Source organism: Phascolarctos cinereus, unplaced genomic scaffold (genome assembly GCF_003287225.1).
Source record: "Phascolarctos cinereus isolate Bilbo 61053 unplaced genomic scaffold, phaCin_HiC Scaffold_3;HRSCAF=262, whole genome shotgun sequence".
Taxonomy (NCBI): Eukaryota; Metazoa; Chordata; class Mammalia; order Diprotodontia; family Phascolarctidae; genus Phascolarctos; species Phascolarctos cinereus.
Genome location: NW_027555736.1, coordinates 33,825,421 through 33,846,334, shown reverse-complemented (window position 1 = coordinate 33,846,334; position 20,914 = coordinate 33,825,421). Strand labels below are relative to the sequence as shown.

The window sequence follows — 20,914 nt, the reverse complement described above, 5'->3', positions numbered from 1 at the left end:
TGAAAACTGTGTCTACACTTGCTGCCTCCTTTTCCTTGCTCTCATTCACTCCTTGGCCCCTCGTAATCAGGCTTTGTTCTGACCTCCCCCCAAGTGAAACTGTTCTCTCCAAAGGCACCAATGGGACTGTTCTGCTCAGTCCTCACCCTCCTGGACACTCATGACCGACGTTCTCTGGGCTTCGGTAACATTATCCTCACCTTGTCTGACTCTTATTGACTGGTCTCATGGCTCTTGAAGACTGCTGGCTTGTCAGCCATCACACTCTCTCACCAGGGGTATTCTCCAAGGTTAAATTCTAGGCTCCCTTTTCCCTCCAAATTCTCTGTCTGGGTTTAACCCTCCTCCCTCCGCAGATGCTCCCGCTCCTTCTCATTGTGGAAAGCACGCCCATCCGTCTCCTGGGGCATCACCCCGGCAGGTTCCCCCTCCTCCCTCTCCCCAGCAACGCCCAAGAGTTCGAGGGCTGAAGCTGCTCTTCCTTCCTTTCCTACATCTCTTGCACCCAGCCCTGTCTCCCCACTCACACGGCCCACGGCCTTGTTCGGGGCCTCAGCACCTCTTATCTAGATCCAGCGGCCCACTCGCCTCATCTCTTGTTACAGCGCTTCCTACGATACAGCCTCCCAAGTAATTTTACTAAAATAGATCTGACCATGTGACTCCCCTATCAATCAACCCCTGTGGCTTCCTATGCCTTTAAGGTAAATATTTTGCCCCCACACGACCTTCCATTTCCTGTCTCTAGGCCTTTGCCCTGGCTGTGCCCCATGCCTGGAGTGCCCTCCCTCCTCACCTCCACTTCAAACAGCTCAAGTGCCACCTTCTGCATGAAACCTGTCCTGCCCAGCCGCTGCCAGCTCCCTCGCAAACCTCCCTGCATTTCATTATTTTGTCTATACTTGTGCTTGTTCATTTATATCCATGCGTTTGTTTTCTTGCTCCTAGAACGCAAGCTCGTTGTATCCATAGTGCCCTGCACAGTGACTGGCGTATCACAGATACGTAACAAATACTCAACTGTTTAATCACCGTGTCATGGAGAAGAGAGCCCATGAGTTGGCTTTGTGGAGATGAGGTCAAATCCTGCCTCAGAAACTTCCTAGTTGTGCGACCATTGGTCTCATTTGCAAAATGGGCACAATCAGAGCACCTATCTCCAAGTTATTGTGAGGAGCCAATGAAATAAAAGTGCTCTGCACACCTCAAAGCAATCTACTAACACCAGCTGCTGTTATTCTTTTTTGACGAGGCAATCAGGGTTAAGTGACTTGCCCAAGGTCACACAACTAGTAAGTGTCAAGTGGTTTGTCTGAGGCTGGATTTGAACTCAGGTCCTCCTGATTTCAGGGCCGGTGCTCTAACCGCTGCACCACCTAGTTGCCCCAACTGCTGCTATTCTTACATGGGGGGGGGGTGTAAGCCTGTAGCAAGGCTCTATGAGCCTGGTCACTGAACTCGTATGACACCCGGAGACATGTGAACAACACTTCTTGGGGTGCACATGTCATAAGCCAGGCAGGGTTTCTCTGCCTGGACACTTTCACTTGGCCTCCACCAACGGGGGCCCGTGGCAGGCCTACGAGCCAGACTCTGCAGCCTTCTTACCTTGACAGCATAGCTACTGAGTGGGTCTTTGGCATAGGAGGCCGGGTAGTAGACGGCATCGCCGGCTTCACAACACGGCCTGTCGCTGGTCAGCCGGAAGTCTGACCAGCTGTCCACCCCAAAACGGAGCTGGTCTTTCTGCCCAGCCATGAAGAGGTCTTCACATTTGAGAGCCAGCTTCTTCAGGGCGTCACTGTGCAAACTCCGTATTTTCCCCACCACCTCTTCCCGGTTCTCAATGCCTCGGTAAAGTGCCGTTCTCTGCGGCTTCTGGGCGCTCTTGCCCACCTTGCCCTGCAGTGCCCGCCGCCCCGTCAGGGACTCGGTGCTGGTGCAGAACCGCTCCCGTGTGCCCAGAGTGGTCAGGCTGGAGACACTGTGGGCTCTGGCGCTGGCACGTCGGTCCTTGGGCAGGGGCCTGTCTAGCGAATCGCAGGACTCATTCCCCAGGCCCTTGAGCTCATAGCTAAGGGAGGAGCCGCCACTGCTGGCATCCCAGTGGGCCTCCATGTCATAGGTGGGGTTGGCCAGAAGACACAGACTGTTCTCCAGGGACTTGTGCAGATCTTTGGGAAGAGGCTCCGTGTTGGCCCTCAAGATCGTCTTCTTTGGTAGGGGGGGTGGAGTGGCTTGGGAAGGGCGGGTTACTTCTTGCTCTGTGGTTCCCCCAAAAGCAATGGCATCGTCCACGGCCCCCTTTGGCTGTCGAGGGTGCTTAGGGGGGATCATGGTGGCTCTGGATTGCCCTGTGTGAGAAGAACACAAAACATGGCTTTAAAAATCTGGTGCCTCATCCCTGCCACTTCCATAACTAAGGGGGAAAGGCTCCTGGGAGCTGGAAGCCAGAACTCCACATTCATATGGGAAGACAAGGACCTGGTCAAGGCGGAAGAACTCTAGGTGACCAACTCTAGCTGGATGCGCTAACAGTCACATCCCAGTCGTTTACTCGCTTTGTGATGCAGGAGATGACAAACACAAAGATGTATTCAGCGCCTCTTCTAGGCGAAGGGATGTGCTCAGTACAATATTTGGAGAAGACGCAGTCCTGACATCCAGGTGCTTGTAATCTAAAGGGGTTGCTAAAATTTAGCTGTGCTCAATTTAAAGGTTGGGACAAGAATTCATCAGGCATAAAGGGGAAGGGAGGGCATTTGGGCCCTCCAAGGCACAGAGCAGTTTAGAATGAGGGTGTAGACATTAGGCCAGTCTGGCTAAAGCACAGAGTGTGGATGGGAGCGATATGAGATAAGGCCAGGAGGGGAGACTGGTGTGAGGCTACAGAAGGCTTTATGTGTCAGGGAGAGAGTCTCACCTCCCGCATACAACAACCCTAGTGGCGATCAGAAGGATGGACCGAAGGTGGAGGATGAAGGAGATTTGTAAGGAGGTTACTGAACCTGAACGCAAATGCAGCAGTGGGAGTCAGCGGGCATAGGGAGAGGGGGATGGACTGGAGGCAGGTTTTGGAAGTGGAAGAGATACCTTCCCAAATGAGTGGTTAGGAGAGGTTCAGGAAGAGAGTCCAAGGATAATTTCTATGTTACAAATAGGAGACAGGATGACTGATGATGCCAGGCAGAGAAGGAAGGGCAGGTGTCGGTGAAGGCGATGCCCTGAGCTGTCTAGGAGGAGGTGAGGCATCCGCAGGCAGGACTGGGGCCGAAAAGAAAAGGACTGTGGACAGAGCTAAGCCCTGTCGACACTTCAGGTTTGGGACCCTGTACCAGACCAGAATGAACGAAAGGCGGGAGGAAGACGACAGTCACTGGGGCAACCAGATGCCAAGCCCTCCAACCCCCTCAAAGCTGGTCCTGAATACTTAGAATGTTTTGCTAGCAATGTTAAACCTTCCCAAGTTCTGGATGCACCAGCACTCTCTTTCACTGCAGACAGGTGTGTGCGTGTGTGTAACAAAACTGGACTGCAAACACTAGAGTCCGTGTGTACATACATATGCATGCCAAACACCCTGATGTATCTGGCAGGAGGCGGATCCTCCCGTGGAGAGAGCACCGGACTAGGAGGCCGTACCGCATTTATGTAGGACTTACGCTTTGGACTACCTGGGTGATGTAAGGAAGTCACTTGGTCTCTCATCTGTAAAGGGAGAGCTCAGGTGGGAACGATGACCTCTAAGGTTTTAAATGCTATGGTCCTACGGCTATGAGATTTCTATGTTATCATATTTGTTTCTCCAAAAGTGATGGCATTGTCTATAGTCCCCTTTGGGGAAGGGAATAAGCACTTATATAACATCTACCACGTGGCAGGCGTGGGGCAGCTAGGGGGTGTAGTAGATAGGGCGCAGGGCCTGGAGTCAGGAAGACCTGAGTTCAAATCTGGCCTCAATCACTCACTAGCTGTATAACCCTGGAGAAGTTACTTAACCCTGTTTGCCTCAGTTTCTTCATCTGTAACAAAGAGCTGGAGAAGGGAATGGCCAACCACTCTGGTATCTCCGCCAAGAAAACCCCAAATGGAGTCATGAAGTGGCAGATGTGACCGAAATGACTGAACATCGTGGGCCAGGCACTGTGGCTGATTGCCTTGCAAACATGATCACATTTCATCCTCTCAACTCTGCAAGGTAGGTGCCATCGTCATCCCCATTTTGCAGTTGAGGAACTGAGGCAGACAGAAGTTACCTGACTGCCCAAGACCCTAAAGTCGGTGTTCCCAGTCCTTGGCCGCCTGCTCTACCCGCTGTGCCGCCTTCCTGCCCCTCTGGCTGTTGAGGGTGATCAGGAGGTAGGGATCACAGTGGCTCCGAATTCAACTCCAATGTTCCACGATGACGTGGCAGTCACACTAAACCGCTGCTCCAAGTGGGTGCTGAAAACCACTTTTATCTTTTGGGGTAAATAAATTATGATTTTTGAGAAATGACTTCAAGACACTGGAATCAGTCCCTATAAGGATCATTCATCTCTCTCAGTCAGGAAGCTATCAGTCCATTTCTACCCACCCCAACTAGAACACGGCCCACACACAGACCCAGGTTTCTGCCTGGAGCAATGGACCCTCCTCTGCTAGCAGCTTTCAGATCCGTTGGCTGGGGCTAGGGCTGGGGTGGGGGGTGGGGGGCAAAGGAGCTGCTATGGACATCATGAAATCAAGCTGGAGACACAATGCTACTCCTAATGGTCACACAGACTCAGTGAATAGCTCCCAAGGAGCAAAAGAATAAACAGAAGTGATGAGGGGTTTAAAAAAAAAAAGAAAAAGAAAAAAGAAAACCACCACAACTTACAAACTCTGTTGGCAATTATAATAATACATTCCATTTCACCGCAAAACGTTCACTTCGAAGGGCTTTGTAAATGATTACAATATACAGGGAATCTAAAGATCTCCCATTCCTCCACTGAAATGCAGCAATATTTTTTGACAATATAGGGAGCTCTATTATAGATGATTCTTTAGGGCTGGAAGTGAACCGTCATTAAAACAGTGTGGGCTGTATAAGGGAGCATATCATGGCTGACTGAATAGGAACTCATACAGAGGAATGTTTCTTACAAATGGTCAGAGATCCAGTTTTGTCCCACTCTCTCCCACCCTTGCTGGGAGGGCCCGAGGCTTGGCCAGGGGTGTTGGGGCAGCTCTGCAGTTAGGAAGGGGAGGAGGGTGGATGGCATTCACAAAGTCATCCATACTACTTCCTGGAGTGGCTAGATCCCTCCCAACCCTGACAGAGGAAAGATCTGATCTTTCCACCTGAACCATAGGCCCTCTACATTTTCTTGGCTTCTGAGAGATGAGAGAAGTCCAGGGAGACAAAAGCATTCTTCATTCCTTAATGTCTAGTGATTCTGGGCTTCTAAGGATGGAAAGGCAGGGGAGTGAAGAGCAGCAGAGATGCTGACTGAAGGAGGTGAAAGAAGAGACCTGTGCCTTTTTCTTGACTCTGACCCCGACTGTGGGACCCTGGGCTCCCTGTCTTTGACCTTCATGGTCCTTCCAGATCCGACATTTTATAGCTTTAAGGAATTCCTGGTAATCCCAAAAAAGGTGTTTGCCAGAAAGTTAGAGTGAGGGCTTTTCCGACAGCCATTTATGCCTGGAGAGGAAGAGCACCACTCCTTCCCAAACATCAACACTCTCCAGTCTAAAGAAAGAAAACAACCCCCTGGGACATGGGAGGGATGCCAACAAAACAGCCACCTAGGTGGCACAGTGGATAGAGCACAGGCCTTGAAGTCAGGAGGACCTGAGTTCAAATCCGGCCTCAGACAAACACTTGTCACTTACTAGCTGTGTGACCCTGGGCAAGTTACTTAACCTCAACTGCTTGAAAAAAAAAAAGACAAACAAAACGGTCATCTTCTCTGGGGGGTACCGGGGAAAGCGGCTGGCTATAGAGTGTGAATCCAGGCTCGGCTACTTCCTATCTGTGGGAGCTGTGGTGGGACATTTCATCTGTCTTTGCCTCAGTTTCCTCATTGGTAAAATGAGGTTGCTGGAATACCTATGGACCTCTGGAGGACTGGAGTTACTGCAAGGGATCTGTGAACCCATAAAAAAGCAAAACGCCTTCTGTAGTCTGAATAAAACAATAGGTTTCTCCCATTTATTGCTATTCTTCCTTTTTCATCTCTTTCGTTGAGCCTGGCTTTCCCGCTCGTGCCCAGATTGGCTGTGCAGTGACCAGTCACGGGCTCAGTATCAATACTGAAGCACAGAAGCTTTAACTGATGCTTTTCCAACCTGGGTCAGTTCACACCCCTCCTTAGGGATCCTCCTCCTGGAGGTCCTCCGCTCACGGGGGCTCACGGGAGCCAGATTTAGTGCAGACACCTCAGAACTCCCAAGCCAAGTGATCCACCAGCCAGGGCCTTGCCCCCCGCGAGGACTCACAGGCACCATCAGTCCTGGGCGTTTTTCAAACACATTTAAGATGCTGTTGTGATTGTCATTAGAATATAAAATCATTTAAGGGTTACCAGATTCTTAGTAGCCTTTCTGTGTGTGTGTGTGTCATTACGTATTTTCTCAATCAATGGATAATTATCATGTGGAGATCGGTGAGTTTTTGATGTTTAAAAGGGAGTCTTTATACACAAAAAGGCAGACAATCGCCACACAAGAGGATCCACAGCTAAGGCCCCTTCTGGTTTCAGACGCTATGATATTCCCTGGTCAAGATGCACCCAGGCTGTTAGGCAAGACCACAGACTTTTGCCAGCCTGCTTGGGGCCCTCGAACTTGAACAGAAATCTTCCTGACCAAGAGTCAGCACTGCTGCTCAGAGTAGTGAAAGGGACCAGGCTGGAACAAGGACAGATGTGAACACTAGCTTCCTCGCCTCTCAGGCAGTGGTGGGCGACCCCTGGGAACAGAGCCGGGACTCTGCCAGAGTCTGAGATGTGGGAGCCAGCAGCTCGCTTCGCTCCAAATAAAACTACTTCTCAAGCCTGCAGCCCGTGCAATTGGGTCAGGGAGTTCTCCAGGTCTCCAAGAAGTTTTCCCCTAAGAAAGGCAAATTCTTCCAACTGAATTCCAACCATCTGGATCAACGTTCTAAAAGCTTTCACATTGGAGCTGTTTTTATTTTAAACTCTTAGCTCCACACATTCCTCTCATGCCTCTGGGCCAGCCCAAAAACTCAGCTTTCAAAAGGCCTTGTGCACTCCATTTTTGTGTCTCTTTGAAGAGAAAGGCAACATTGTGCTGCAGATCTTGTCTTTATATGATGGTTTTTTTTAAAGGAATCATTTCAGATGGAAGGGGCTCCTTTGTCACTGTCCCTCCCTCTCACCTTGTGCCTCCCCTCTTACATTCTCAGCCACATCCCTGTGCAAAGCTCTGAGCAGCAGATGAAACCAAGAGGGTTAAGAAAGATCCAAGAGGCCAAAGACGAGCTTAAATGGGACCCCTTGCAGAGTATGGTGGGTGAAGAATGACCCAGGCTCTTTGAGCCTATGAGAACTTTAACACAAAAGAAATTAAGATTAAGGAAGTAATCACTTTTGGAAATCAAGTTGTTTACACCCTGAGAAGTGGTCTCTGATGATAATAACCCACTTATTAAGTCCCTATAGTATGTGGTGCACTGTGCTAGGCTCCTGGATGCGAGCACGAGGAACAGAAGGACCCAAGCACTTCCTGCATGGAGCCGATGGATTCCACAGTAGATTAAAGGCATAATCTTATGCTGCATCATATTACATGCCAAATGCCTGAAGAGTGGCAAAATAAGGTGCCAGCGAGGAAGTTAAGACACATGCTAGAAGGTACCTCATGAAATGTTAAAATGAAAATCAGAAGTACGTGTGTGTGCGCGCACGCATGCTAAGACACAGGCCTGTCTCCCTTGGGCTCCTCCCATGAGGAGCCTCTGTCATCCCAAGCAGAGAATGCTAGCTAATTAGGATCAAGAGATGATGCCAAAGTTCTGTTTATATAGCACACCACTTCAACCTTCTTCGCCTTCCAGGCTTTTCTGGGCCAACTACAAGGAGAGAGGAAGGGGCACGGGCGACCCACTCGGCTTGGTAACAAACACTTGAATGATTATGAGAGAACAGGACAGAAAGTCTCCAGTCCAGCCTGCACACTGATCCGCTTTCCTGGCACCCTGCGTGGGCAGCACCACACTGGATGAGCTCACCGGTGATAAGGTAACTTTTCTAACCTGGGCATCCTGCTGGCTCTCCTCCTCAGTAGCGTCAGTCACCTATGGTGAGCCCACATTTCCTTGTTTGAAACTTCACTGGATAAAAACATCTTGAATAACCTGAATGTATGGATGAGCCAGTTATCTTAGGTGGCTGGGGTGTGTCAATGATAATGCCAAAGTTGTGGGTTTGATCCCTCTTTGGGACACATGTATTTTGTCAGAGTGAACATAGCATACTAGACTCAGAGTTGGGTTCAAATTCTGTTAAGTTGTGTGGCACTGAACAACTCCATGATTTAGTTTTTCATCTATAAAACGAGAGGGTCAAACTCAACTGCCCTTTCTAATGTCCCTGCTGGTTCTAGAATCAAGCTCCTTTGATCTTGTTGGAGAAAAGCTCAGATCACCCTAAAAGTGGTGTTTTGGTCTACCAGATCAAGGCACATCCATCAACCTTCTGATAGTGGAAGATGTGGTTTATTATGGAACATCACTTGTCAAAGCCTGCCTGTTCCCATCTCATAGCCTCGGGAAGGACGTGGCTACTGCGTGTGTGGATAATTATCATAATAATTTCATGCACAGAAGCTGGTAGATGCTGCTGTTCTCCTAGCTGCCTTTCTCTGTGTGTGTGCTAAGAAGGCTGAGTGTTTTTCTGTGCCTTTGGTATCTTCTTCTCCTTCAGACACCACGTGAATCGTGAATCCCTCAACAGCTTCGCAGTTGGTGGCGCTGCCTCCATCATGGTTCTGGTCCACTTGGTCTCACCCAGCGACGTATCCTGTCCTCGTTCTCTTCAGTGCTGTCTCTACTTTCTTCAGAAGCACACGCAGACCAGGAACAGAACCCAGACAGGGGGGTTCTACTGTCTTGGATGGTCTCAAGCTTGTCACCACAGAATGATCTTTCCTAATTGTGTCTCTTAGCAAGCTTTCTTTAAACTGCTCTCACGCTCCAATGCTTCTGTTTGAAGAGGTGATGTTGTTTATAATCGTCTATCATCCTTCCTTAACTTTTACACATGAGATGCTATTCTAAAATGGTATTTGCCTTTAGCTCTCATGTGACAGCTTCTCAAAGCTCCTAAAGGATCTCTTCTCCAGATTAAACATGTGTACTCCATTTAACCCATCTACAAATGGCATCATCTTAAGCACCTTCACAATTGTGGCTGCTGCCTAAAAGGTGGCACCTAGGCGAGTCTGCCTTCCCCATGGCCCCAAACATCCTGCCTCTCCTGGTGCAATCTGAGAATGCACTACTGTTCCTGGTTGCCAGAGTCTAATCAACCCTTGAGAGATTTTTCAGGTGAACTTCTTTTTTGTCAAGTTTTTTCAAAAAGACATTTTTGAATCCTGACTTGGTAATCTAAGTGTCCCTTCCAGCCCTGTTATTTGCAAATACGAAAAGCGTGCCATCTGTGCCTGATAGAATATTAAACAGCATAGCACCAACCACAAATCCCTGGCATTCCACTGGAGACATCATCACAAGTTGATATCGAGCTATGAATGGCTTCTCATTCAGCTTGGAAGCTGTCCCAATACACTGTCTAGCTCACATCCTTCCATTTTTCTTAAAAGAACAAGATGAAGACTTGTCAAATATTTTACTGAAATCTAGGTCAACTAGAACTGTTGCCTTCCCCAGCTTTATCAGGTTAGTAACCTCCTCACAAAAGGAAATGGCTTGTTCTGGATGAGGCCACTGCACTGAGGCTGATCACCGTTTCCTTTTCTCCAATTTTACCAAGTGTTCTTAGAATGATAGGTTTTAGCAAGAATCAAGCTCCCTAGACTTTAGTTTGCAAATGTTAGCTCTTCTCCTCCTTCTGGGGGAACATTTGCTTTTCTCCAGTCCTGCTCCTACCATCCCTTAATGATCACTGGCAGTCTCTCAGTCCCCAGGATGGATTGATCTGGGTCTGGTGATGTGACCCAGGAAGAGCTAGGCATATTCTCGGTCCCTCCTAACTTATCTTGACTATCTGTCCCTCTAGGACATACGGTTCTGTCCTTTCTAGTGCAGAGGGGGAGGCCCAAAGACTGATGGTACTGCTGATGGGTGAATTCCAGGCAGAGGGGAACTTCCATGTTTCTGGGGCACTGCTTCCCCTCTTTCCTCTAAGACAGCTTAAAAAAGTTCCTCCCCTTCTGGTTATTCCTAACCTTCTTTGCCAGCTTCATTTCATTTTGAACTTTAATGTTATGGATACTATTCTTACAAGATGGCATCGTATTTCTGCATTCCTCTTCTGTTACCAGCCCTTGCTTCCAATTTTTCTACGTGCGTTTAAAAACAATTAATTTTATTATACAGCATATGCAATATAGAGATTTTAAGAAATGCAAATGGCATCCTCTTTAAACCCTGGGCATTTAACACATTTCCCCCAGTAACTATGCCAAGTTCCTTCCTAACAACAGTAACATCATTGCAGACCTACCCCATCAAGGTGATTTTTGGTAGCAAGACGATGAGTGGTCTTTCACTATTCCTCTTTGGCAGTCTAGTTCAGTGACTGATTTTTAATTCAGAGGAACATCGCTGCAAAGTAACAAATTATGTTGAAATAAAAATGGCATGTCATAGGAAAAAGAAAGCCCTGGAAACGCAGCCATATAACCTAGCAAAGTGACATCCTATAGTGGCCATGTCCTAAATGTGTGCCCCTCTCTCTGTTTTAAGCTTGTCTCCTCTCTGGCAGGAAGGGGTGGCCCATTTCATCTTAATTCTTCTGGAATTAGGGTGTTCAAAAGGCTTTCAAAGTTATTTCTTCTACATCATGTCACCATCATCACATAAATTATTTCCCTAGTTCTGTTCATTCGCTCTGCATCATCTCATAGAAGTCTTACCAGTTTCCTCTGAAACTGTCCATGCCGCCATTTCTTGTGGCGTGACAGTATTCTGTAACGTTCTTATGCCACAATCTGCTTAGCCGTTCCTCGATATAAGGAGATTTTCATAGTTCCTAACTTGTGGTTATCACAAAAACAGTGGCTATAAATATTTCTGTCCATCAAGGTCCTTTTCCTCTTTCTTTGGTTGGTTTGGGATGTAGGCGTAGCGGTGGTGTAGCTAGTTAAAGGCCACGCACACGTTAGTAACTTTGGGGGCATATTTCAGACTGCTTCCCAGAAAGGCTGGGCCAGCAGGCAGCTCCACCAACAATGCACTAGTGTATCTATTCTCCCACAGCTCAGCCACTATTTGTCATTTTCTTCTTTTGTCGTCTTTGCAGTCGAATTAATGTGAAGTGGAGCCTCAAAGACACTTGAATTTGCATCTCTCTAATTATCAGGGACTCAGAACATTTTTTCCATACCAATGTTGAGTAGCTTGGATTTCTTCCTTCGAAAACTACTTGTCCATATCTTTCGACCCTTTCTCTGCTGGGGAACGGATCTCACACTTAGGAATTTTGATCAGTTCTTCCTATCTCGAATGTGAAATCTTTAAGGGGGAAGGGAATAGGGAGGATGAGCATTTACATAGTGCTTACTACTGTCAGGCACTGCCCTAAATGCTTTACAAATATTATCACCATTGATCATTACTGGAGAAACTCATCGCAAAGATTTTTTTTCCCTCAAAATTACCTGTTCCCCCTCTAATTTTTACTGTTACCAGTTTGTGTAAAAACTTTTGAATATTTATTGCTTTTTCATAAAGCTTGAGACCTGGTACTGATAAACCCCCTTCCTGATTACTTCTTTTCTTCCTTTATTACACGCAAGATCCTTGACCTTTGGTCCCTCCTATCTCCACGCCCTTTCTAGCCAGGTTTAAATTCTGACGGAGTTCCCTTGTGTATCTGCCGTGGAATCTTTGGATATCTCTCCCCTTCCCTCCCTATGTTCTGAGCACTTCATTCTCAAGAGTCTTCTATCCCCTTCTTAGGCTGAGTTCAGCACATTCTCTCTTTATTCTGCTGAACCCTTTGAACTCTTTTCCCCCCCAAACTTAGAACACAAGTAAGCCTGTCCTCAGACTTCCTCTCTTTCTCTATTACAAATCCCAAGATGGCATTCCTTTCCCCCAAAGTTCCCACTGCCTCCACTCCTGAAACCAGCCGCTCCTCGTTAGTGAGACTCAGCTCTGAGGCGGAATTTCCCTCTTTGGTCTTCTGACACTTTTTGGAAGGATAAAATGATGATTGAGGCAAATTAAGATACTCTTAGCCCCCATCCCCCTCTCTCTGAGCTTGGATTTCCTCATACGGATATATCTTCTTAATATACACAGCTAATCCTCTCCAGGAGGCCCCTGCCCACACAAACCCCATTTTAAGAATTCTGTATCTTTTGAATGAGGTATATCTTTCCAGAGACATATTCCCATCATGCACTTCATCTTAAATCTTAGTGATATCCATATGGTCAAATACACATATGTATACACACACAGGTAGACATACAGTATATAAATATATACATATATGTATACACATATGTGGTGTGTTGAAAAATCTAATCAAAAGGGCTTTAAATCAAAATGGAAGGAGAAGAGAGAAAACTACATATATTTCTATATTTTAAGCTGTGGTCCACAAATAAAAATCCCATTCTCAAAAAGCATGCTCTTAATCGTTGGTCCTAAATCTGCCTTGCTCTTTGGAATTCCCTGCCTTTGATGGGAGGTGATGAAAACACCACTCCGAAGGAGTTCCTAAGGTCACCAGTTCCTTGCCCGAAACGCTGCATTCGTAGCAATATTGTATAGGCTCTTTTCAGCCCCACCCTTTTCGTCACTCGTGGCAGAGAGACGAATCTTGGGGAAGCCAGAAGACCTCCATCTTGTTATGATCAGCCTCAGTGACCTTGGCAGACAGGAGGCCCCAGTCGTGCCCCTCACTGCTTCTTCTTTGACTACTCCTGGGTGTTCGCTCAGCCCACAGCAACAAGGATCCACAGTGTCCTTTCCTGGCAGTGTCTCCTTTGTGTGACATTTTCCAGATCCAAGTCCGAGTACCCTCTGCTTCTTGGAAAGCTTTTTCTTCCTGGGCCGCAGACCGAAGGCTTCTGATTTTTCCCCCAAAGTAATGCTTCATTTCCCTTGATAACCTCCACGTCAGGGAGCCATCCTTTGAGCCCCTCTCCCTTTTCTTCTAGGAGGAAGGCTCTCTCTCCTTAAAAATTCAAAGGTGCAGATCAATTAGTTGGTTCCAGAAAGCAGCGTGGCTGACAGGATTTTGCAAAGCTGCTGGACTGTGAAGGGTTAAAGTCACTACTTGCTACTGACAGACTAAAAGTCATTATGTATACCTGATCTCAGTGGGCTGATAAAGTGACACAATATGCTACAGAAGAAACAAGTGATTTTTTTTCCTCCCAGACATTTAGAGATAGGCATAAGAAACATGGGGAGAATGCTGAAGGTCTGATTAAAGCGACATTCCATCATTATGCTGGCAAATCATCTTGGAGGCCAGAGGCGACGGATTAAGTTACTGAAGATCAGAGTTTGTGCAAAGAGGTCCTTTTATAGCTGCCCAAAGTAAACCATCGCTGGGCAAGATGCTCGACCTCACAGGTTTTCAGCAACTTTAAAAAGCAGGCTTCCTTAGCTAACGCCAGTAGAGACCACCTCTGACGGCGATGACCACCGCGGAGTGGAGGTGACCCTGGGCTTTCGAAGCATATGCTAGTGGGGTGCGGGCTCTGGAAGGTCCACCCCCAGTCAGAAGTGCTTGTAGTACCGAAGTGGTGAGAAAACGTGTGCCGAGAAGGCTGGCCCCAGGGCGCTGGCATTGTCACCATCACGGCAGGCCATGATTCTGGCTAAAGTAAGGCCGGGAAGGATTCTGCGCCGGGGAGGGAACGTCCACAGCAACAGCAATGCACGCGACACCACCTCTACGGGGCTACCGCGAGGATCGAAGGGGAGCGTACACAAAGGGCCTTGCTAACGGCAGAGCCCCACGTCGAACGCCGGCCGCTCTTCTGGAGGCACACGCACAGGCCAATACCGGGGGCAGGAAAGGAGGGCAATGCCAAACACGGGGCACCCTGCTGCAGAAGGCGGGCGCCCCGGCCGCCCTGCGTGCCTGAAGCTCTCTGCCTTGCGGTGCCAGGTGCGCCCTGCCCCCTACGGGGGCCTCTCCCAACCCCCCTCACACCGGCACCAGCCTTGCCTCTGCTGCCTCCCCGTTTATTCCGTCTACGCAGAGCTGTCTGCAGGTGGGACTTAGTCTGTGAGCTCCCTGGCAGCAAGAACTGGGCTTACCCCCCTTCCTTCCGTTACCTCGAGTGCCTGGCGCTTAGTAGGTGTTTCACAAACGCTTCTCGATGTGCAAGCTGTCACCGTTACTACAAAGCGCGGAACCTTCTTTCTGCTCTATTCCTAGATTCCAGGCATGTGACCCGGAAGAGGCTGGGATCATCTAATCTCCTCCTCCTCCCTCTTTACAGAGCAGTAAAGCCACTGGCCAGGGTCACCTGACCTTGGATGGAAAGCCTTAGCCTCCAACCCTATTCTCCAGGACTTCTCTTCAAGTACAGGCCTGCCTGTTTTATCTAGGGCTTTTAGCACAGCTGCCCGGAGAGGACTGCCTTCCCTTGCTTTCTAACCAGTGGGATGTGCTTCTGGAGGCCAAGGAGGGCTCATGTACCTCAAACTGCGAAAAGAAATCAACCTGAAATTCAATTTTCACAAACGGTTATTCTCGGGACTAGCCCAAAGAGTAGACTAACATGTTTGTCTGCCTTGCTCTCAAGCTGAGCCTGAGGAATTAAGAGGAGGGGAGGGGAGAAGGGACCCACAGCTGGTGACCGAGTGTGTGAGAGGCCTGGACAAGATCCGTGTTCCAACCCTGGACATGCTACTTCCTGCAATGCCTTTCCCCCTCCCTCCCCCCCTGGCCTCCCCTCCATGACGCCACTTTCTCATCTCTAAAAGAAAGGGATTGGCCTCGATAACCTTTATGGTCAACTCTGGCTTTCAATTCTGTGATCCTTCAGTCTGTATATACAATTACCATGCTTCTGTCTTTATCCCTGGCCTATACCAGCAAGAAGACAAAAGAAATTTATTAATTTTTAAATGACTGAATTTTAAAGAAAAAAATTCTTGGAAATAAGATCTATTTAGTGAAAATTACTGTCCACTTTAAAGTGAGCCTCAGGAGAGAGATCTAATCTAAGACAAGTGTTTACAACAGAATGTCTCCTAAATTCTATCACCTGGGCTTGGGCAATGGCTCTGAGAACTATGTAAATGTCTCCCAAATTCCTCTACCAAAAAACGAGTTTCTATCAGAGATTCCCACCCACGTCTTCTGTGGGTGGGAGAAGCACAATTCTCCTTCATCATACTCCAGAAAAGCCTCTGGCGTCAGGGTGGAGACACTTCCCTTCCCCAGCATCCATGGGGCCTGACCAGGCTCACAAGGAGGCATTTGCCCAAGTCAACTCATTTCACCCACCAGTTATTATTATTCCACCACACGGAAGGCACTAGGGACACTGAGACAGAAGCACGTGGGTCCTTGGGCTTCGGGGTGAGGGGAGGGATATCCACAGCTGGGCCTTCTACCAGGCAGAGGAGAGGACAGGTACATGATGGGCAGGGGGCACGCCTGGGCAGAAGAGAAGAGGGGAAAGGTGGAAAGTAGCAGGGTAGCCGTGACAATGGTGATGCCTGACATTTCTATGGTGCTTTCAGGTCTGCCAAGCCCTTCAGGCACTTTATCTCGGCTTATCCTCCCAACCGTCCCGTGAGGTAAGCACTATGCATTATCCCTGCCCATTTCACAAATGAGGAAACTGAGGCCCACAGAGGCTTCCTGACTTGTCCAGGTCACACACTCTCTGAGGAAGGGCCAGAACCCAAGTCCAGAATTCTCCAGGTTAGTTCGGACATTAGCACGGATGATGATGCTCAGGGCACTCTCATTGTTCTTCCTACCCGTAAGAGCCTGATGAAAAGGAAGAAGACGGAGGAACGAGGAACCGTCTGCCATCTTCCAGCACCTATTCTGTTGGGAGTCACCTCCACTGAAGTCCTGCTCTGATGCCCTGTGAAGAGCAGCCCTGAGGGGATCTGGGCACATGCAGGTCATGTCAGTGGAGGGGACCCTCTAGCAGCTCTCACCCAGCCGGAACGGCTTCCAGCATGGGCCTGGCAGAGGGTGTGCAGCTGCTATCAGTGAAGAAAGTGTCAGCCCCCAAAGGTGGCCAAGTGACAGTGACCGGGGTCGGACAAAAAGCCAACCCGAGCGTGAAAAGGAGAATTTGGGTTGCTGAATCAACTGACACAGTCTAAAAAACAAGCTAGCTGTATGAGTCAGAGGGAAAAGGTTATGGAACCATCAGGCTACGGGAAACCTTTCAAAGCCACCTGCCCCTGACAACATTTCACAGCAATGTCCAAGTCATGGGTAAGCTCCTACTATGTGCCAGGCACTGTGCCATGCACCGTACATACAAAGAAAAGCAAAAAACAATCCGTGCTCTCCAAGAGCTCACGATCTACGGGGGGGAGAAAATGTGCAGATGACTTATGAACAAGATACAGACAGGACAGACCTGGGAGAATCTACGAGTGATGGCAGAAACATTTTTTAGGGGACCTGGGAAAGGCTTCTCACAGAAGGTGGGGTTTTTGCTGGGACTTGAAGTAAGCCAGGAGGCAGAGATGAGGAGAGAGAGAATTTCAGGCCTGGGGGACAGTGATGGAGAATGCCTGGAAGTGGGAGATGGTGTGCTAGGAATGGCAAGGAGGTTGGTGTCCTCAGACCACAGAATACGTTGGGAGGAAAAAGGTGAAAGAAGACTGGAAAGGGGGGAGGGGCCCAGGCTGGGAAGGGCTTGAAATGACCAACAGATCCTGGGAGTTCCGAGACCAAGGCCACGTCCCCGAGTCAGTGACAGGTGCAGCCATCTGTGGCCTACAGGTTCCATTATTCAGTTCATGCCATCCCACCTCCATGGTGCAGACCCTGGCCACCTAGGCTCCATCCACCTCCGTCTTGTGAGGTCCCTGCCCAGCTCAGAGGCCACCTCTTCTTTTACTCCCTCTAAGTCCACCTCACTCACTCTTTTCTCCCAGCACTCTGCACCGATCACATTCCCTCCCACAATGCAGCTCTCTCTCCATGCGTCTTTCTGTCCCCACCTCTGACGTTCTGGCCTCCAGGAGAAAAGAATCTGGCCTATAACCCTCTCTTTATCCCCAGGGCCTGGCGACATGAGAGCTGTGCCCACAGGTACTGGGAGCTTTTCGGTCTGGTAGCATGTTACATCTGTGTTATCTCCTGTGATCCCAGGAGATGCTGATTAATTGTCTGCTGAAAACATGTTATCAAAACTGACCCCCACCAGACCCTAAGCAAGAACAGGAGACAGGGCAGTTGTGAGGCATTTAAACCTTGGAGGAAGCTGAGTGGGAATTATTAGAACAAGAGGATTTCTGAGCTGGAAGCTGAGCTGTCGTGAAATGGACCCTCCCAGTCAGGGAGACACTCCTCCAGCCCCCCAGCCCCACTTAGTGGCAGGAGTCTCCCTGCCTCACGAGGAAGGAGATTGCTCCTTCTTGTGCTGTGTTGAAATCCGCTTCCTCAGAACTTCCACCCACTGGCCCAGGGGCTCCCTCTTCACCCTCCCCCCGAGGGAACCTCTGCCCTCTGACTGGGACTCACCCAGGTTACTATACGTGGCACTACAAGGGCTCTCGTCCGAAGGGTCTGAAGCTTCCTCCTTCCCTTCTTCCCTCTCCGGGGTGTGGGGGGGCAAAGCTGGCAGGCCCGACGCATCATTGCTGCCCTCTTTCACAGGAGCCGCTCTTGGAACTCGCGAAGGGCCCTCGACGTCCCCTCATGGGACACTTGGCTGAAACAAACAAGGTCATGGTCATGAGAGGGTTCTCTGGGGCATGCCTCATCAGTCTTTCTGGTCACCCCCCCCGGGGACATGGGGCTTGCCCAAGGCTGATACTGTACTTTGTCTTCTCCCATGAGGAATGCGTGTCTGTCACTGAACAGAGCTGGGGGATGGGGAGAGAGGAACTGCATGCTTTTTGCTGACTACGGAGAAGTCTTGCATCAAAACCATGGAGACAGCTAAACACAGAGGCAGTTCAAATAGTGGGAAGAGAAGGCAGTAAGGCTGTAGTGGCTGGTCAAAGGACTGGCCTGCCCAGATGGACGAAGGCCATCAGTTTGGAATTCCTACTTCCTGCTGGGCCAGAACCATAGACTCACTGGGTTTGAAGGGGCCTCCAAGGTTACCTAGTTTGACTGGAAGCATGAATCTGGTCTACAATGTCACTGTCGCATGGTCATTCGGCCTGCTTGAAGGCCTACCTCAAAGGAAGCTCAATCCTCTGGTAGAAAGCTGGAAATTAAGCTCCTCCTACAGTTTGGCTGAAATTTGCTTTCCTTTAATTGTCACTTATTGGCTCTGGTTTGGTCCTCTAGGGCTGAGTAAGGCGAGTTTAATTTCTTTTCCAACCCTTTAAATAACTGCAAACAGGGACCACGTCTTAAGGAAATCTAAAGTCTTCTCCTTAAAAGAGCAACGAGAGCTCCTGCCTCGACTCAGGGCAATTCAAATTCAGGGCTTTCAAACTTCTTTCACAGACATTCCAAAGCACCACCATAGCCACAGGACTTCCAGGTTCACTGTGCTCATCCTCTGGCAGCTACTGCTTTCTGTCCCCACCCCTACCTGAGCTCTTGGGAGACTGCCATGTGTACGGCGAGGGAATGGGCCGATCTGGCAGATTTGGGCAGGGGCAGTCTTCCCACACTCAGCTCTGGCTGGCACAGTCTGAAACAAAGCTAGCTGTATGAGTCAGAGAGAAAAGGTTATGGAACCATCAGGCTATGGGAAACCTTTAAAAGCCACCTGCCCCCTGACAACATTTCACAGTAAATGTCCAAGTCGTGCCCTGGATATAGGGAAGGTAGGAAGAAGCAAAGAATACACACACTATTCAATGCTATTTCTAGTTTGATCATCAGTACTAATTAATGAGGGCATTTGTAAGCACTTTTTATAGAAAATTTCTTTAAAAAGAAATATATTTCTGTCTAGTCTTATGTGAAGCACATATCCCCTTGTGTGGGTTTGAAGGAGCAATTCTGAGGGGCAAGGAGCTCCTTCCTATCAATCTATCATTAATGAAAATATGTATGTGTTAGACAGAAAAATATACCTTGGAGTCTCTTGGCTACAGACATTCAAAAATATCATTTCGCAGCATGGCAGAACCAGGGGACTCCCACACACTGGAGATGACTAATGACTTAGTAATTTAGCTATCGTGCTTGAGCACGTGCGCCCAGCGGAGAAGGCTGGGGCACAGCCACCCATTCCCATGGGAGAGGCTGTAACGGAGTCATCAGTGACTTCTTACAAAGGCAGCTTTGGGCAAGGAGGCCCCTGCCCAACAGGCTGAATTGAATGCAATGCATCTTTGACCAAAGTCTGCTTGGAATGGGGTAGCCCCAAAAAATTTAAATCATGGAAAAATAGTAGAAGAATGGTCCACTGGAATGAGCCTTCATTGTATGGAGTTTCAGAAGAAGAGCGCTGAGTGACCTCAAGCATGCCACTTCATCGTTCTAGACCTCTGTTATACAAGGGGACTGGACTACATAGTACCCAAAGTCTCCTCCGCTTGGCATCGATAACCTTTTGAGCTTAAGATTTGAGATCTGCCTTCTTCCCCCTCAAAGTGCCCCTGATTTGACCGCAATGCAAACTTCTACCTGCCTCCGCTTTCCCACTTGGGACATCCCATGCTATCTTGACACAAACTGGACCTATATAAACAGGTCAGTAGAGACAGAGTCAACGTGGCATCTCAAAAAGACAACGTTTCAGAGGATTTCGAGTCAGAATTGTGGTTCACAGATTAGTTTTTCGCATGCTTCATACAGAAAAGTGTGATTGCCTACTAGAATGCCATTCTGCTGGATATGAGAATTAATGCAAAACATTTCTAATTACAAAGCAGTGAAAACTGTGATTTTAAAAAGAAAACAGCAGCCATTAAAAATGATAGCTACAAACCCCCCAGATTTTTTTCTTCCAACTTTGGGCCAGCTTTGGAGGGGTCCAAACAGGTGATATTAGGTCCCTAATGTTCTGCCTCTTTCCTCTCCCTGCCTAAAATCTGTGACACACAAATATGGATTGCCATCAGACCGTCCCTGAGCAGAGGTCAAAGCCTTTTCAGGATCCTCCAAGCTGGCCTTGACCCTACCATTCTACACTTACCTGTCTGCTTTGCTCGTGGGACCTGGGGTCTTTCAAGGAAGCCACTGTGTGCACTGCTCTGCTGGCATGTAAAAGCCCTCAGCTAACAGACAGTGCAGGCCCCAATCTGGGAGGCTCCTCCCTTCACAGCAGGCTCATTCCCACGCACATGCAGCGTAAGCACTAGGTGCTCCAGTGTTCTACCAAACACAGGCCCAGGAAAAAAGAAAGAAAAGACTCACCCACTGTACTCACTGACACAATTCCCCATTAGAGGAAATTCTCTCAGGGCCTTCTTGAGTCTGTTAATCATGTTTAGAGAGTCTGTGAGCCATTGATCCCCCTGAGTTCTGGCGAGCTACAAGCGAGAGGCCTGAATTCTGCGGAGTGATGTCACCTGCTGCACCCTCACCTTTACCTTAGGGGCTGGGCCTGGAGCTGGGCCAAGCACTAGCAGAGCTCTAGAAGAGGAAGTGACGCT

At 48.7% G+C, this 20,914-nt stretch overlaps 1 protein-coding gene across 1 annotated transcript in view; it reads right to left on the bottom strand.

The window, feature by feature from the left end:
• Window positions 1-20,914, bottom strand: part of PEAK1 (pseudopodium enriched atypical kinase 1) — a 278,737-nt gene that overhangs the window by 21,237 nt on the left and 236,586 nt on the right. Inside the window, 3 exon segments of the mRNA XM_078150761.1 lie at window positions 1,609-2,354; window positions 17,871-18,038; window positions 18,041-18,060. Coding sequence (XP_078006887.1) covers window positions 1,609-2,354; window positions 17,871-18,038; window positions 18,041-18,060 — 934 coding nt within the window.